Here is a 19182-nt window from a genome sequence, read left to right on the forward strand (position 1 = left end):
ACCTCATACTCTTTTAACGCATCAGGGGAGGTGACCAAGGCGCGATGGCGCCGGAGGCAGTGGCAGCCACCCCGGGAAAGCCGCAGGCCGCGGCGGCTGCGACCAGCAAGGCGGCCGCCGGCTTCGGCCTGCTGCCACCTGCCGCGGGAGCAGGCGGGCCCCGGCTTGCCGCAGCTGGGCGCTCCGGGCGGAGAAGCCCCTTTCCCAGCCACAAGCGCCGGCAGGACGCCCCCTGCCCGGGCCCGCCCCAGCGCACAGCGCTAACAGCAGGCGCTCCGCGGAGCCGCCCCCGCCCCCTCCGCCGCCGCGTGCCTGCCTCCCACCGGAAGTGACGCAGGCGCTGCCGTCAGAGCAGCCGGAAGCGCCGCGAGGAGCAGTAAACAAGCCCGCCGGGAGCCTGCGGCCGCCGCGCGTCCATCTTTGAGCAGCCGGAGCCCGAGCCCGCCGCGGACCATGGGCGGCGTCCTGGGCCTCTGCTCCATGGCGAGCTGGGTAAGGCGGGGCGGGCGGCGCGGTGGTTCCTTGCCCGTTGGAGGCCCCGAGCCTGGGCCTCGCCCGTCGCCTCCCTGGGCCTTTGTGTGCCAGGGGTGGGGGCGTTGGTGTCTGCGGCGGTGCCCTCCCGCCTCCTCAAGGGAGGGAAGGCTGCAGGCCCCCTCCCCGGTCCCAGCTGGGCTTTCTCCGCCGCGGGCCGCTGCTACTGCTGCTTCTCTAGGGCCGGGCTCCCTCCTCGGCAGGCTGGAGGCAGGCCCTGGGGCGGCCGCCGCGGTGGTCGGTCTGCCCTCTGGGTCTTATCCGGGGGTCTCCAGGGGTCCTCCGAAGCGGTTTCACTGAGGAGCTTCGTACTCATTCAGGCAGGCCGGTCTGTCGCGCTGCTGGTTGCCGCTTAATCCGCGTTACTGTGTGGGAGGTGTTACAGTGTCCACTGAAATTCCCCCCTCCCCAAATCTGTAAAAGGGGTCAGAATCTAGCTAAATTCTTAAGTTTGGCGTTTATTGCAGGAAAAAGAAAACCCGCGTGTTTCCCTGATACTAACATTTGTATTTAATTCCTCTTTTCTTACGCCTTTGTCTTGAGCAGCTCCACCCTTTATAGCATCTTTGTCTTATCAAACCATCATTTCTCGCTGCACGGCAGTCTGGTGATGTGTCACCACCACGCTGAGCGTTGTCAGGTGATTTTTGTTAGTGGGAAACAGTAATTTGAGATGGCTCTAAAACTGTTACACTATGCAAATGCAGAAAAGCGGAGAAGTTGGTAGAGATCCTGCATCCTTTTTCAGTTGAGGCATTGCTGTCTTACCAAGTCTAGTCCCTATGCAAGTAGACATGATCAGGTGGATTGTGAATCTTTAGACATTTATCTTAAAATGTTAGTGGCATTTTGAAAACCTGAGATTTTTACACGAAAAACACTGCCATACTTGGATTAAATGAGATGACATATGTTTAAACAGTTAATACACATAACTTGGTGGTCTAACAAAAAATTACATTGATTCAAGATCCTATTTTTTGTGTTATCAAAATACATCGACTTTGGTTCCCCTAGTGCAGAGTGATATTTAATTACAAATATGATATTTAGTTCTTTCATCTCCTGTACAAATTCTATAAAATTATCTTAGAATTGGTAAATTTGTATGAGCTAAGTTCCCAGATTGATATGCATGTAAATAAGTGACTAGAACACTGATAATATCTTGTTAATGAAGTACTGCCAGTGTTCCATTTTGTTTTAATTTGCATTTTAAACACTATTTGATGGATTAACCAGTTAGAGTTTAATTACTAGTTGAGTATAGTTAACATTAACATTTTTAATTATTGTCAAATAGAGACAGTATAACTATAGGTTTTAATTCAAATAATTGAGTTAATATATACTGTATTTTCAAGTACATAAATAGCCTTTTTGGATAACTGGCTGGTGTTCGTAGTGCCTCAGTAATTCCTGTATACTTGCTCTTGGTTTTGAGTGTTTGTTTCTGTACAGAGAAATTCAGCCAATGGTTGTCTTCCAGATAATCTAAGATTACATGCTTGTATAAATAACTTTAAGTTGGATTTACTGTGAGTACCCCCATCCCTTCCTTTAAAGTACCCAAACAAATTGGAGTGGCTTTTTTGTGTGTGTGTCTGGTTTTTTTATACTTATGGCTTTAAAGTGTTGATTTTCTTTCCAAATCTAAAACCACAGATAAGCAGCATTTAAAGCCTTTATGATAGTTCTTATAGGTGAAATCTGTCTGCACTGGTCTGAAAGGATATGTCACTATAAATGCCATTTGTGGCTCTGGAGGAAAAAAGCTGTGAGTGTGAGGTAGCAGGGGAACCAGATGTAGTGGAATTTGTGCTAGTGCAGGCTTTGTCACAGCTGGGAAAACTACTTTTTTGTCTGGGAAGACATTGCTGTGGGCATTGCTTCAGCCGTGTCGCTTGTCTGCAGGGCTGTGTGTTGTGCCATGCAGAGCTGCTCTGGGTAACTGACCTCAACATCTGGCCTCATACTTCTATGTCTTCTGGATTTTTTTCTGTGGTGTTACTGCTGGTTATAACTCTGCCCTACTATGTGCTGATCAGGCAGTGTTTCAGTTTAGTGTTTTTAAGGGCAAAGATGAGCCTGTTGGATGGTAGGAAAGCCTTATTAAAAGCACTGTCATCTCACCAAAAGTCTTCTAATTCTGATGACCTCAATTGGTCAGGCAGTGCCGTTTTCACTCTGCTGCATCTTGCCTCTGTTGCTCTGTTCTCTGAAGCACCTCAGCTGCTGTTTTGCTCACTTTAATAGTCTCTATCAAGGCAAAAATTGATTGAATCTATTCCTTTAAGCATATGAGTAGGGATGATGTAGCTAAAACCTGAGTAGGCCCAGTGGGGGGCTTGGTGTTTTTGCAGATACTTAATTCAGTATATAATCATCTTTGCCCTATTAAGAAAATCACATTTGATGTGAAAAACCTGTTCTGTGTGCATCATGGTCAGTAACACTTGACTTTTCAGTGGGTTTGTAGGGTTTTCTCTCTCCTTTGTCCTGCAATATTCATCTTGTGTTCCTCCTGCAATTTCCACTGCCCTAGAGAATGAAGTGACTAGTTTAGCAGGCATGAATTAAATTGCCTGCTCCCAGCTGGCTGCACACGGATGTGTGTGGGTCATCTTTTCTTATTTTGCCTCAGAGAACACCACTGAGCTGCTTATTTTTCTCAAAAATGTACAGGGATGTGACTTGGTTGGTAGGTACAAAAGTTACTAGATGTCAATAGATAAATGCAGTTGTAACTTAGTAACTGTTGTCCAAGCTTCCTTGCAAAAATAAGCTCAGAACTAATGCTCTCTGCATCTATGACTAAGCTGAGTTTCACCTGGGGAGTTAAGCTTTGATTTGTGTGGTGGTATGTGTCTGTTTGTACTGTAGTATGTTTTTTTTTTTTTGTAGGAGGCATGCTCTGAATTTGGGAAGTGGCACAAACTGTCCTTTTTCCTCTGCTACTAAACTCAGTTTCACGACCGGAATGTTCTTTGTTTTCTGTTCTTTTTGAAGACACTTGTTAGAAGTGGTTTTGCCAATAGTATAATATTATTTTGTTGGAATGGTATATATTTTATTCTGTCTTGCCAAAAGAAAGAGGGGCTCGGACTGCAATGTGATTCCTTGTAGAGGTGGTTGACTTCTATAAATAGTATCAATTATCAGTAGGTATCTCTTGTTCAGAGATGTACATGATTGCAGCTTGTTGGGGTTGTCACAGCATGATGAGCTGGTTTGGGGGCAAGATGTTTTAGAAGTTGTTCTTGAAGCTTGGACACTTAAATGAGGCATATTGCCTTGTTTGAGGTGGAGACAGCCATCTTTCAGCCACTGCAGGCCGCCTGTAGAAACACGTGTTCCTCTGTTCCCCTTGATGCAGTCAGGAGGAAACTGCTTGAATTATTTAGGTATTTAACAAACAACGCTGGGATTCACCAGAGAAGTGACTTCTACACCAGATGGACCTTGCACCAAATTTTCTGCAGCAGACGAGCCTAGGCTTACATTCTCCTCTGCCAAACTCAACCTTTTATTCAACAGTATCTTTAAAAATACTAATCCAGACAGAATTAGTTCAAGAAACTAATTTTTTGAAAGAGAATAGAAATATTCTTTAATAGAAAGGTTATTTGTGTGTGTAGAGGAAATACGTGTAATACATTAGTACTATAAAATCCTGATGCACCCTGAGCCAATTTTTGTCATGCATTACATGCTTACTAAGCAGTAAGTAGATACCCCTAATATAGTTGTTTGCGGTCATAGAACAGCCTGGAAGGATTGTCTGGGCCAAATTTTCATGGAAAAGGGACCTAGATGACATGATCTAGCACCCTGCCCAATCAAATCTGAAAACTTCCAGTGAATGAGGACTCTTATCCTTGGGGAGGTTGTTGCAGTGACTGATTGTTCTCACTGTAAAAAATGTCTTTATTACACTGAGATGAAACCTCTTCAGGAATCAACACTTCCATACTCTGTGCTATAATGATACTGAGTGGAAGAGGAGGTAAAAAAGGGCAATATAATACCTTTTACATACTGAAATAGTTATAATGAGGGTCTACTTAATTTCACTTCTCTAGCAAGACAAATTTAATAGTGAAGTTTGCTGATGTAAAGATGATTCTGTAGCATAGTGGAGTGAAAATTCTTGATGCTTCCATCCTCGGAAAGGAATACAAGTACAAAACTAAATCAAGGAAATTATTTAAAAGACCAAATTTGGGAGTCCAGTGTGTGCGTCTGGTTGAACCTGTAAGAACTGAAAATCTGAGCCTTTTCCTGAGGGCTTCTCAGGAAGCTGCTGGCAGTGTTGTGGCAATGCCTGCTTTTCCCTGCAAGCCCAGGGGCCTTTGTTAGCAGCAGACTGCTGGCATTTTTGTTTGTCATACCACTAAACTTCTAAGAACTTTCTGACACATGCCAGTCATACTGGATGATTGACATGCACTGGTCATGGCCGTATAATTAGTCATGTTCTTATGTGACTGGTTTGGTGTTTTTCTTGTGGTACTGAATACCTGTGGCTTTTGTCACTTGGCGGAGGTGTCCCTGCATATGTGCTGGGGGAGAAGCTGGGTTTTACCCACCATTCAGTTTCTTTGTCAGAAGTTGCATGTAGCTCAGATAGGGCAGCACTCACTTGGTAGCTACAAACCATAGCTGAAAAATGCATGGCCTCCAAAACTTAGCTGTTAATTGCTCACCGGGATTTCTCATGTCTTCTAGGCAAAATAATTTAATTGTAAATTAAGAAAAAAAAACCAAAACAAAACCCCTAAAACGTTTTGATTGTACTTTTCCTCTTTTGGCTTCTACTTACTTGTGGAACCTTGCCCTTCTTCCGCTTCCTGAATTGTTGCTCAGCAAGCAGCAGAAAATTGCAGAGGGGTGAGGTACGTTTCCTGCTCCCCCAACCTTGGTGAAATAGCACTATTTGCTCCCTTTCCTTCTTTCCACAGTTTTGTCTTTAGGAATTAAAGACCGGTAATTTTTGTCCTGGTTTTTTTCCCTTGTAATATTACAACTGCACAGCTTTCCTGTCCGCTCTTGCTGTTGGTGTTTGATAGCAACAATAATGTGTGTACTATGTGTTCAATATGTTCTTGTGGTTCCTAACTTCTACGTTGCATTAGTTAATTTTACCAGCTAACAGAATTATGTGATATGTGAGTAGCTGCTAAATACACAATAATTTGCAACCTAAGATTTAGGCTATTTCGCCTTTTGTTTGTGCTCCAGTAATGTCGATGGCCCCAGTGAGGATTGTGGACCAACTCTGCCAGATGCTGAAAGTGTACATAGATGGCAGGTCTGCTTAGATCTTTTTTTCTGCAGTGTATTTATTTAGTCTCTGCAGCTGTGGGAGGATGTAGTTGTTAACAAAAAGCAGCCCTTGCATCTCATGTAGCTGAAATGAAATAAAATTCAAGAGAATAAAGTCTGAATTCAGCGTTTATCTTCTTTGAATGGATATATGATTACTTTTGACATAGCACTAATTTCACTGGACAGCGGTGCATTATGAAGCGCTGCCAGTATTGTTAGGGTGCTCTGTAATGTGTTGCAGTGACTTAGCCTACGCTAGTGATGGAATGCGTGAGATGAGTCATTTCCCATCATAATTTCTGATGATCTGTGCAGCCTAATTAAATATTTAAATCTAGCAATGCAAAACTCTTTAAAGTTGTTGTTTTATGTTCTGTCTCTGTCAGATACCATGCTTATGTGGAAGTGCCCCGTGCCTGCTCTGCCGATGCTGCCCCAGTGGAAACAACTCCACCATAACACGGCTGATTTATGCATTCTTTTTACTTCTTGGCGTGAGTGTTGCCTGTGTGATGTTAATACCAGGCATGGAAGAGCAGCTGAAGAAGGTCAGGTTACTTCTTTGCTAACATGTTTGGTAGAATGACTGTTACAGATAATTGTAAATGGCATCTTGAAAGCATGGGTTTTATTTGGAAATAGGTAATTAGGCTGCTACCTGTGCTTCACAGTCACTGTTAATTTGATTGTAGGTGAAATAAACAAAGAACTTGTGGGACAGTCAATGCATAGGTGAAAAACACTATCGAGAATAAAGTTTCATCTCTTCTTTAGTAGCTCAGAGCAGAAAAAAGAAAATCTTGTATCAAAAAGAAAATGTAATTTATGTATGTGGAGTTTTAAATTATATATTATTGAGATGCTTTTATTTGTGGTACTTGACTGACTTTGAATGCTGTTAATAAAAGAAAAAATTAGCCACAATCTAAGATTTCTTCTAATGTCATTGTGCTTTACTAATTAAAATTATATTTTAAGGTCTGCAAATGTGTAACAAAAATATTTTTACCTAATGATACTAGCATATTTTTCCCGAAGGAAATTGGGAAGTGCTTGTAGGATTTTACAGTTTATTAGTTATATGAAGATATGATAGTGCAGGAGTTATTGTTTTACATAATGTACAGTATAAATTACAGAGTGATTATTTGAGTTATGAGTGAGCTTGTGGGTTCACTGAAGTTGGCTTGCACATGTTTTTTTTTCTGTTAGTCTTCATTTTGCTATCTTTAATTTTTTGTCTAGCAGGTAATAACTTCTGTTAGGCATGCTTTTGAATTTCTTACCCCCAAATGATTGATCTGTAAATTTTTATTTCCGTGTGATATAGTAACCAGATGAGAGCTTCAGTGAGAGCATGTTAGTCACCTAGGAAAGAAAATTGCAGCCTTCTGGAGTATGATTTGACTTCAGAAAGATACTGCTCATGTTCTGGTAGTGAATGCAAAGGGTAATCTTAGCTGTTTCATTTGGAAGTTACAAATACTTCTAATTGATGGTGATGTACTTTTTGGGAGAGGCTGTTTCTGTTTTAAAGAGATATAAGCGGGCTGCCTTCTATGTCCTGAACCTGACCGTACCTGTCAATTCATATTTACCAAATACCAGAGCTTTTCTTTATCTCCTGATTCAGATCTACAAGTGAAAACTGCATTTCTTGGAGAAGTTCCAAATTTTTTAATAATAAAAACCCCACCCCACTGTTATTAAGATAGATATAGATTCCCTGAGTGCCCCCTCCCCCCCCAGTTTGCCTATGCCAGATTTTTTTCCTTGAATGTGTTTAATATTCTAGTTGGACTGTAACTAACAATACAGCCATTCAGTATCATATTTTCTAGCAATGTTTATAGTCACATAGTTTTACAATAGTAATGAATTGCATATTAATAAACTGCTAAGATGTATTTACTCACAGGAGGCCTTCTATAGATTCCTGAAGTATCTTGTATTTATCACAGATTCCTGGGTTTTGTGATGGAGGGATGGGAACAACTATTCCTGGTGTGCACGGCCACGTGAATTGCGATGTACTAGTTGGTTATAAAGCTGTGTACCGTGTGTGCTTTGGTATGGCCATGTTCTTCCTTCTGTTCTCCTTGTTGATGATCAAAGTGAAGAGCAGCAATGACCCAAGAGCAGCAGTGCACAATGGGTAAGATACGGAAATGAGAACTGAGATGAGCATATGGGTGCATATGAGATACAGCTACCGTAAAATAAAGCTTGTGGCTGAGCATGCTGGTCAAATTGATTATTCCACAAATGACAAATTTCATAGTAGCTAGAGGAGTATAGTTGCAGCAGAGGGCGTTCGAAGTTATTAGAGTTCTTAGACATGGCAGATTAATTTTTTTAAGAGGAAAAGATATACATGGCTGTCATTTCTCAGAGCCTGAATTGTGACAATAGATAATATGTCCAGAGGTTTTCCAAGATTAGAGATTCTGCTTTTGCCCGAAATGGCAAAATTCAGAGATGAATAATGGTCCTAAGTTTCATTCCACCGAGATTTTTTTCAACAAATAGAAAGATTAAAAAACCTCACCTGTCCTCTAGGAATTACATTCCTCTTAACTTTGATGTTTGTAAGGACTGCTTGCTCTTTTCTGAACAGTTTTATTTTAAAGACTATAATAGATACATCTATATAAAAAACATATTACTTCCCACTCTGCTGTCTTTTCTTTGGTCTCCCCTCTGCATAAAGAAGAGTGAGTTATGTATTTAGTTCCTGAGCTTCCCAGTACCCAAAATTTTTTCTTCTGTATTTCATTATAGTTAGGATTATCAGATGGAAAATAACAGTGGAATTTCAGCTTGTGTCTTGACACAAGAGGTAGTTTTCATCCAGGCTCAGCCTATGTGTAACGTAGCTTCTTGAACCAGGGAGATGTAAATATTTGTGATAGGGCATGGCACTAAAAAGCATAAAACCATTTATGGTGCCTAGTCTTGGTGGTCATAGCGATTGCTTTAGACTACTGCTTTTTCAGGATGAGTATATTTAATGGAAGCTATGAACAGCTAAGCCATAAAAATGAAGAAGTAATTTTATTTTATATTCAGTGTTGTAAGATGAAACATTTCTAGCATAAAATGAGAAAAACCTTCAAATTAAGATGTGTTAGCAGCAGTAACTTAGTTCAGCCTTTCCTTCTGCCCTGCTTTGTACAGGGGAGCATACTTCTTACAAGCAAGAAGAAAATGGTTCAGGCACATTCTGTATCAACACTTTTTTTTTTATTAAAAAAACAACCAAACAATAAAATGTATCTTTCACATGATATGGAATCTTTTTACTTAAAACCACTTCTTCAGTGTTTGGGGATCTTCTTGATAACCTGAAGTTGTGCTCTCCAGTCCAGATTTTGGTACTATTTATGCAACCCATAGCAGTTTACTTTTCTTAGCCAATCTAGTGTCAGCACTAGGATAAAAGGAAAAATGATACTTAACTGTTACTGGTAAAATATTTAGTAATTCCAACACTTCCATAATAGCTAGTTGCTTCAATAGTATGTATTACAGATAGCTTTATGAAAACAATGGCTTTTGATTTTTAAAATTGTCTATATTTACTAGTACTTTGCAATATAATCTTTATCAGTGATTTGAAATAGTCAGAATGTTAAGAGTTTTCTATGTATCTGTACTAACTTTTTCATACTTGCATGCAAGTTAAACCCGGCGGTATGGTCCAGTGCCAGCGTTCACCTTCTTTGCTTTCGTAACAGAAGTCAAAGTAGTTTCTTGCCTCAGGTTAATAATAATAGAACAACTTGGTTACAATGTATTCACAGGATTGTTGCTGGCTTGCACGGACGGCATGCATAGCAGCTGTAGGTGTTACTTCAGATGAGTATGGTTTTCAGCAGTCATGCACAGTATCTGGGTAGAGTGTTAAGATCTCCTAAAAAAGTCTGGAATTAGATGAAACTTATACAGGCTTGAACCTGTTCTTATTTCTATAATTGAGAATTACATTGATTTAAAAAAAATTTTTTCCACATGTGAATTCAAAAACTAGTTTTAGTGGAGTATGTATTAAACAGTAAACATTGTATAATAAGGTAATTCAACTTTCAAACTGACTTTAGTCACTTCTCTGTATCCCAGTGAACTTGTCCATTTTTCCCATATTCTGCATTTCAGTCATCTCACGTAGTACCTCTCCACGCAATTGGAATTTATTCCTCTGATCACCATCACCTAATTGTAATAGCCAGAAGGAGATTAAATTTGTTCGAAGTGCAGGAGAGAATGGGAAGGCATAGAAAACTTGAAAACCATCCAAGTGTTTGATGTTGTGGGAGTGTGGTACATGTCTTTGTGCTATATACAGTTTTGAAGTACACGTAGATGATGCCTATGTTGGAGCTGCCTGTCGCAGTGCTCAGAAAAAATGATCTTCACCTCCTTATAGGTTTGTTGGCATAACTACTTGATTTGGAGTTCCCTATGCAGGGTATATCTGTAAACAGTCTGTGTTTGGGGTGGATTTGGTGAATCTGTGGTGGAAGATACTTTCTGGTCTGCTTTCTAGGAAACATCTGAGCTGTTTTGTGCATGGGTGGGTATCTGTTGTGGTTTAACTCCAGCTGGTAACTAAGCACCACACAGCTGCTTGCTCACTGCCCCCCCGGAGGAATGGGGAGGAGAATCAGGAAGGAATGTAAAACTCGAGGGTTAAGAACAACTTAATAATTGAAATAAAACAACAACAGTAATAATAATAATGAAAAGGAGGAGAAGGGGAAAGGAACAAAATCCAAAGGGAAGGGAGAAAAGAAAACAAGTGATGAACGATACAGTTGCTCACCACCTGCTGACCAATGCCCAGCAAGTCCCCAAGCAGAGACTGACAGGCCCTGGCCAGCTGCCCCCAGTTTATATACTGAGCAGGATCTTTTGTGGTATGGAATACCCCTTTGGCTAGTTCAGGTCAGCTGTCCTGGCTGTGTCCCCTCCCCAGTTTCTTGTGCCCCTCCAGCCTTCTCACTGGAGGGCCCAAAAACCTGAAGAGTCCTTGACTTAGTATAAACATTACCTAGCAACAACTAAAAAATCAGTGTGTTATCGAAGTTATTCTCACACCAAATCCAAGGGACAGCACTGTACCAGCTACTAAGAAGAAAATTAACTCTAACCCAGCTGAAACCAGGATAATATCTTTTACTGGGGAAAAAAATAATCCAATGCTACTGTACTGGAATAGGTCTTATAGGGCCTTAGAATTTGACTGTGTCCTTTCTGTGAAGGATAAATCCTTTGCTTTTGTTGTGATAAACCCTTATCAGATGTAGGCCTAAAGAGTCTGAAGTTAGGTGGGAAGAATCCAGACTTTTGTACCTCCTTTTCTTGTAGAAAACAAATCAAGACTGATAGAGAGCTCCAGCATAATGTCTTCTGTCATTGTAGGCACCAACCAGATCTTCTCCCTTTTTGGTTTTGATATTAAAATCAGGTAGGGTTTTTTTAAACACATTTTTCTGATATGCAGGCAGTTCCATAATCTCACTGCTCTAGTTTAAAACCTTTGTTAAAAAACCCCACAACTCACAATTATATTCCACCCTGGCTTCAATTTTAATAAGTGAGTGAGATATCTCTGGGAAGTGTGTCAAACTGTGTCAGTCTAGCATATTTTAAGCATAATTTTCTGGAGAAAGCTCTTGGGCAGATAAAATGAGATTTTTATCTTATTTCTAAAGAAGCGAGTTAAGAATGAGTGAATGAAAAACAGCTTTAAAGGATGTTAACTTAGTGTACTTTCAAGTTTTTGTGAATTGGATCAGACTTCAGCAGTTGCCTGAATTTTTTTCTTTTACTTTTTCCTCCTCTTCACCGCACCTTTAGATTCTGGTTCTTTAAATTTGCAACAGCACTTGCAATTAGTGTTGGAGCTTTCTTCATACCAGAGGGACCATTTACAACAGGTAAGGGAGTATTTTCTTCCACTGTATAATGGTGCACTCATAACTGGTTTTAAAACAAAACTAAGTGCATCCTGATGTTTTACAGTTTTAATTGTAGCTGTGTAGCTATAGCACTTTTCTGTGTTCAGGAACATTAAGACAGGGTGGTAATTTATCTATGGTTTTTAGCTGATTTTGTTTTATTTCTCTTTTAGTGTGGTTTTACGTAGGTATGGCTGGAGCATTCTGCTTTATTCTTATACAGCTGGTATTGCTTATTGACTTTGCCCACTCCTGGAATGAGTCTTGGGTTGAAAAAATGGAGGAAGGAAACTCAAGATGCTGGTATGCAGGTAAAGGACTGTACTACAGTAAAGTTTCAGTTTTCCTTGTGCATTACTTTTAAGTTATTCACTGAGTAGTGCATTTTACCAGAGTGCAGAAAGGCTGCTTCATGCTTAAGTATCGTTTTCTCAGGTGGTGTAGTTCAGCTCTGTTGTCTTGCTGTCCTTTTGATGTCCAGTAAGGATGGGTAGGGAGAGGGGCAGCAGCCTCTGAGTAGTAAGATCTGACCCCTGGGAGCAGGGCATCAGTTTGTGGTAGCAGAGGAGTGGCAATTGTAGGTTTTTGTGGTTTTGTTTTTGCTTTCTTTTTTTAGCTGCAGGTTTTGTTACACTTATTGCTGATTAAAACCGAACCAGCCTTATAATGCTTCACATTGAGCATAAGCATCTCAAATAATTGGGTTTTTTTTCTGTCTGCTGGTCAGTCGTTCATGAAAGGTATATACCAGGGGTCCTCAAACTTTTTAAACAGGGGGCCGGTGCATGGATGAAGGGGGGGGTGGGGTGTGGGTGTGTTCTGTAAATACCGGAGGCTGGATTGAGGACCCTGGGGGGGCCGGCTGGATCCGGCCCGTGGGCTGTAATTTGAGTTGAGGACCCCTGGTATATACTGAGTGAAAGGCCAAGATAGTGAGGGAGAGTACAAGTAATCTCACTGGAGAAACGGTATGTTAATTTTAATAAAGCATTTCAGATGTGATAATTTAGGTGTTTCAAAAGACAGTGCAGCCTGTCATTGCGTAATGGCCACTTCACTCTTCAATGTTTTTAATAAGGTGGAATTTGGAAATAAGATTGTTTTTTCATTTTTATTGGAGTAGTTCTTTAGTTTCTTGTTTAAGCTTTTAGCCAAAGTGTATGTAGTACAACTGTATTCCTTCATACTTGCTGCCCTTTGTTTCTGTTAGAGCACTGGAGAATCAGGTATGGCTTCAGAGTTCCCGTTTATTGTGTTCTTTTTTTAACACCTCAGACTATAGAGAAGAACATACTTCCTTTAGATTTCAGTGCCCAGAGCTGCTCTCTAATCATCATTGTATACTGTATACAAAACCTGATAACCATGAAATATTATTTCTATTTTAATAACTCTCCGTTATTAACCAATTTAACTCTGGTTTTTGTCTCTCTTCACAGCTTTGCTGTCAGCTACAGCTGTCAATTATCTGCTGTCCCTAGTAGCTATTGTCTTGTTCTATGTTTATTACACTCATCCAGAAGGTTGTTCTGAAAACAAGACGTTCATCAGTGTTAATATGCTGCTATGTATTGGTGCTTCTGTAATGTCAATTCTGCCGAAGATTCAGGTACAGTTTTAATTTTTTTACCTCTTAAGGGATTTTTTTTTTTGTATTACCAAGTCGCAGAAACCTGTCATATAATTGTGCTGGAGACTTAATTGCCTAACTTTGCTGTTTCATGACTACTTTGTGTAGGAATCTCAGCCAAGATCTGGTTTGCTGCAGTCTTCTGTGATCACAATTTATACGATGTATTTGACTTGGTCAGCTATGACCAATGAACCAGGTAAGTGTAGCAGCAGTATATGGCTTTTTGGGTAACCAGTTCAGCAGTAAATTGTGCCTTCACCTTTTTGCAAGGCCATGTTAGAGCAAGGTACTACAATGCATGCAAGTTATAGGCAGGATTCGTTAGTTTCTGTACTTTCCCCTGACCCCAAATTTCTGTAATAATACTGAAGAAATAGTTCTTGCAAAGATAACATGTTTTTCACTTGCTTTTATGTTTATCATATGGAAGAATTTCTACCTATTATTGGCAGGATTGCAGTATTCTAAATCTTAGATTTTGCAGATTACTGGAACTTTTCCAAGCTGTCTGTAAGGTTCATCTCCCTACCAAGTTTCAAGTTTCTTACCTGGTGACTGAGATTTACTGATTATGTTTTTCCAAACTGAGGATTTTAAAAAATGTATCAAGAAATGTCTTCACTGTTTCTTGTGTCTGAAAACAGCTGAGCATCTGGGGAGGGGGGTGGAATCAATCCAGAAATTCTGGTGATTAAAATAAACTGCTAAATATGATTTTGGTGTCTTTAATTTGGGTCTCTGTCCCTTTTATCTTAATCATGGACAATCTTTGATGCTGCTGTGTAACAGCATATGTATGAGTCATGTGTAATTCCTGCAGTAGTTATGAGGAAGTAAGATTGTCTGCTGCTTTCAACTGTTCCATCTGTGCTATCTGTGGATGCTGTGGGTTGGGAACTGTTGATAATGCTACAAAGTCAGTTTCATATTCTTTTCCAACTCTTGAGATGAGTGGTACCCCATCTATAGAGTATGTGTTTGTCAAACTTGTTTTCTAGTGGTAAAATTTCTGAAGCTTAATATGCAGAGCATTTTTATTTTATTGCATCTAATTCTATTAGATGGAACAGTAAAGCAGTTGATGCATATCTTATATAAGTTTTAAATCCTTCTGTCTGCTCAAGAGACAAATTTTTATGCCGCATACTGTCATTTGCCTGCTTTAGAGAGACTCGGTAGGCTAAAATTAGATTCAAAGCATTTGTACTTCAAGACTGTCACGGTCACCAAGTTCCTTTCTATTACCATGCATTCAGTGTGGAAATGTAGTATTCGGTATCTGTTTTGTTCTTGCTTTTTGTAAGTTCTAATGTATTTCCCCCCCCAGATAGGCACTGTAACCCGAGTTTGCTGAGCATCATTGGTTACAACAGCACCACCATTCCAACCCAAGGTCAGGTAGTTCAGTGGTGGGATGCACAAGGAATTGTAGGACTGGTTTTGTTTTTGCTCTGTGTTCTCTATTCTAGGTAAGATTCCTTTAAAAAATTCCTATTAATTTGTATCCGACAATGAGAAGTAATACTAAACTGTATTTATTTGGGTAACTGTACTGTGTCCTTTCCTGTCAAATACAGCATCCGAACATCCAACAACAGCCAAGTTAACAAGCTGATGTTGACCAGTGATGAATCCACACTGATAGAGGATGGAATGCCCAGGAGTGATGGCTCCCTTGATGATGGAGATGATGTTCACCGAGCCATAGATAACGAGAGGGATGGAGTTACTTACAGTTACTCCTTCTTTCATTTCATGCTTTTCCTGGCATCACTGTATATCATGATGACGCTTACCAACTGGTACAGGTATTTATGTTTGATAATACATTGTGCTAATAATGGGCATACAAGGTGCAGTCTTTTGCTGGACAAGGTGGTATAACTTGTGTGCTGTGAGGAACGTAGGTCTTAGCTGAGACTTCTCAAGGGAAGTATACTGTTTGATCTATACTAAATTAATTGTATTTGAAAATTGGAGTAGCAAGCCTTGTTCACAAGTGCTTTTCATGTTTTCTAGGATAATTCTCATGATTCATTGGACTGCTGAAATATGTCTTGCTGAAGTGAATAGGATAGAGGCTTAAATTCTGCAGTGAGTAAAATAAGTAAACACCAGGCCTATGTCTGGTACAGAGAGCCGGAAAAAGGAGAGATAGGACACGTTACATCAGCAAGTCAAGGGATAGGTGATTCTTCCCATCTACTCTGCTCTGGTGACACCACACCTGGAGTGTTGGGTCCAGTTCTGGGTCCCCAGTATGAGAGGGGCATGGACATATCGGAGAGAGTCCAGCAAAGGGCCGTAAAGATGGTGAAGGGACTGGAACATCTGTTATATGAGGAGAGGCACAGAGCTGTGACTGCTCAGCCTAGAGGAGAGAAGGCTCATGGGAGGATCTTACCAATGTATGTAAATACCTGAAGGGAGGGTGCAGAGAGGACAGAGCCAGGCTCTTTGCAGTGGTGCCCAGAGGCGGTGGGCACACGCTGAAGCACAGCGATTTCCTCTGAACATCAGAAAATACATTGTCATTCTAAGGGTGACTACTGAGCCCTGACACAGGTTGCCAGAGGTTCTTCATCCTTGGAGGTGCTCAAAAGCTGTCTGGGCACAGTCCTGGTTAGCTGGCTGTAGGTGTCCCTGCTTGAGCAGGGAGGTTGGACCAGATGACCTTCAGAGGGCCCTTCCAACCTCAGCCATTCTGTGATGGAGTCTGGTGGAAGGGGATTATGTTGTCTGCTCCCTGAAAAAATCCTCACAATAAAATAATCCTCCTCTGTGTGAATTGTTACTAGGTTAGCAGCTTGAGCAGCTGTTCTTCAGAATTTAAAAATATAAATTATGGTCTCTAATATTTGTTAAAGGACAATTTGTATCAAAACAGCACCATAAGAAAGGTCCTTCCTTCAAAAGTAGCTCTTAACAGATAGCCCTGCTGTGGATTTGATTTGTGGCCCTGTCTGGGTCAATATGGTATCAAGATTATTATTTATTCAAGGTGGTGTCTGTTGGCAAGGTAAAATGCATTATTTGTATCTATAAATGGTGTCTACTTCCTGCCTTTCCACAGATTTGTTTAGTGATTCCTTGTAATTATTTCTGCTTCTTGACAGCTTCTCTTAATAAATATTTTTTGGGCTGCTGTTTCTTTCCACTTTCCTGTGACACTAGCTTACAAATGGTGTTCTTGTACAGATTGGTGTGAACTGCCTGGAAGAAGAAAGGTAGAGATGCTCTTTGAGGTGTCAAGCTGAAGTGAAAATGATCTGCTGTGAAAACAGTGTTGAAAAGTGGCTTACTACACAAGTATGTCATACTGAAAAAAATCGCAAATTATGGTTTTTTCCCTTTCTTCCACAGTCCGGATTCGTCTTATGAGACTATGACCAGCAAGTGGCCATCTGTCTGGGTGAAGATATCTTCCAGCTGGATTGGCATTGTGCTGTACGTGTGGACACTGGTTGCTCCGCTGGTTCTTACAAACCGTGACTTTGACTAAGCTGTGCTGCTCTCTAGGGAGACTGTGTTAGCTTGACCGTGTCTTTGAAACAAACAGTATTCCAATTAATAGTGCAGTTGTAAATACGTGCGCGTGTGTGCTGTCCATGGAGTATACCCTGCTTTATTCTGCATGACTACCTTGAATCATGTCTTTTGTCATTTCACTAAATGACTTTTTCTAGCTGAGCTCAGTGACAATTGCTGTAGTGATGGTTTTCATAGGATTACTCCTAGATCAAGTGCTTCGGGAGCATTAGATGTAAGGTCTTTTTGAAGTAGGGTCTTTTTCCCCTCAATTGCATTAAATAGTTGTAGGAAAAAGTGCAAGTGCTAGTTAGGGTAACAAAACAGTATTAGATCAGGCTTTGCGAGCAAAGGAGGGGCTGCCTTTGATGATCTCTGTTGCCTTGATTCCAAAGTGAGTCTTGAGTAAGCATTGCTAGACTCAAGATCCTCCTGTGTGCTGGAGTTTCCTGGACATCTTGCAGCAGCCTGGCACAAACAGCCCAACACTTTCCCGTACTGAGGGCAGCAGTACCTTTAGCGCAGATGGTAAATGGAGTAACTTGCACCTGGAGCTGCAGAGGAACGGATGTTTTCCGCGGTGCCGTTGGGTCTGATGTGTCCCATTGCAGGCTGGAGGCCAGACACCCTGGGGAAAAACATCCTGGTATCAGATGCTCAGAAGCATGTTTTTAAGGCACCTGTTTACAATGTGCATCTATGGCTTTCTTTTTTTTTTTTAAAGTAGTGTAAATGGGATAGTTGTGCTGTAATTTATCACTGTTTTGTGTACCACTTTCTTCTTGGCTAAGCTACAATCACTGAGTTTGCGAGGAGCTGAGTGATGAAAACTCTGTAAGCCCTTTAGAGGAAATTTTTAGGTATTATGGTTAAGAAAGTTGAGGAAAAGAGATGCTGAAATTACAGTAACTAAAGGAGGCTTGCATTAACAGGCTTCAACAGAAGTGTTTCTTAATATATTTTGGGCTCTGAATTTTGAAATCTTCTAATGTATTAGGTATTTTGCTGCTTGTCCATTGCCAGGGATGGATTTGGGCCTAGGAAGTCTGAGTCTAGGCATGAGGAAAGACATTAATTGGTTTGGTTAAACCACTGTATATTTCATGTGCAGTTATGAAATCTTACATGCTTTTGTGCTTGCTGCTTTGTAATTGAAGTAGGTAAGCTGCATTATTTATCTCTCTCTCTTACTTGCTACAACTTGAGACTAGAGCAGCCTGACTGGGAGTGACCCTGAAGCCTTCAGCAGATGTCATGCTGATCTGTTATCGTGGTGTTTATACTGTTACTTCCTGTTGCTAATTGGTCTCGAAGCTTTTATTTTAATTAAGTAACTAAACACTGACACTTACTGCGGAAGTCTGACATGTCAGTCAAGCTTGAGACTGTAATGGAAGGATTAGTAAAGGCTTGTAATAATTTGGAATATGTTGTTACCTTATTAATAAATAAATTTGGATGAAGAATTCCTGTGACTTTTGATGTCTCATACTGCTGCCAGACATGGATAGCGTGTGGTTTGGTGTTGTATTCTCATGCCCTGCTCCTAGGATGTTTTATAGTGTTTGTCACCTGAGATGTAACAGCTGACTGTGCCGCAGACACAACTCCTGCCTCTTTGGGAGATCATGTGTAACCCCTGGTGTGAAGTCTTCTAATGGTTCTTTTCTCTCTGTGCCCTTTGCAGTGATATCTCTCTGGAACCACAAACATGCTTTGCTCTTGTAACTGCATTCCTGCTTCCACCTGCTGCTGCACTGGATCACACCGGTGTCTGTTCAGTGGGGGTAGAACACCCCAACACCAGTTGTACCATAGCAGCTCCTGTATCCTGTAACTAATCACTGGTCCACTGAATTAGGAAGCTAAACAGACAGCTGGCGATGGATTCAGCTCCCTGTACAAGTGGCTAGGCTACTCCTTTAAGGAAAAAAAAAGGAAATTTTGAATGCCGTGCCAGAGCTGTGGAAGGTGTTCTTCCTGTTGCGTGTATGAAGTTATTAAAATGCAGTTCCTCCCTTCATGGGAACATCTCACTAGAGCTTCTCAAAACTCCCTATCCACAGATTTGAGAGCAAAAAGGGAAGAACGCCTACCGTCAGTTACAGTTTAACCTACTGTTTATAGTAAATCAGGAGCCTGGGGTAAGGTATAGTTAAAAGTATGTCAACTGCACCTTCATCCAGTGGTGTTGTAACCCCT

General features: G+C 40.9%; 1 protein-coding gene across 1 annotated transcript; it reads left to right on the forward strand.

Annotated features, from left to right (window-relative positions):
* The first annotated feature begins 331 nt into the window (after nucleotides 1-331).
* SERINC1 (serine incorporator 1) lies at nucleotides 332-18446 on the forward strand. The gene is made up of 10 exons (XM_080387936.1): nucleotides 332-492; nucleotides 6246-6407; nucleotides 7821-8014; nucleotides 11719-11798; nucleotides 11993-12130; nucleotides 13259-13428; nucleotides 13558-13648; nucleotides 14780-14921; nucleotides 15030-15260; nucleotides 16816-18446. Exons 1-10 carry the CDS (start codon nucleotides 454-456, stop codon nucleotides 16952-16954), a joined length of 1386 nt encoding a protein of 461 aa, XP_080244062.1. The 5' UTR covers nucleotides 332-453; the 3' UTR covers nucleotides 16955-18446.
* Nucleotides 18447-19182: the final 736 nt, after the last annotated feature.

The sequence above is a fragment of the Falco punctatus genome, assembly GCF_963210335.1.
Source record: "Falco punctatus genome assembly, chromosome: 5".
Classification (NCBI taxonomy): domain Eukaryota; kingdom Metazoa; phylum Chordata; class Aves; order Falconiformes; family Falconidae; genus Falco; species Falco punctatus.

Bases quoted from the DNA above. Each gene is read 5' to 3' on its own strand.
- SERINC1 (XM_080387936.1), top strand. From the start codon at position 454: ATGGGCGGCGTCCTGGGCCTCTGCTCCATGGCGAGCTGG. The intron at 13,429-13,557 runs GTACAGTTTTAA...TACTTTGTGTAG, and splicing joins CAATTCTGCCGAAGATTCAG to GAATCTCAGCCAAGATCTGG. The intron at 15,261-16,815 runs GTATTTATGTTT...TTTCTTCCACAG, and splicing joins ACGCTTACCAACTGGTACAG to TCCGGATTCGTCTTATGAGA.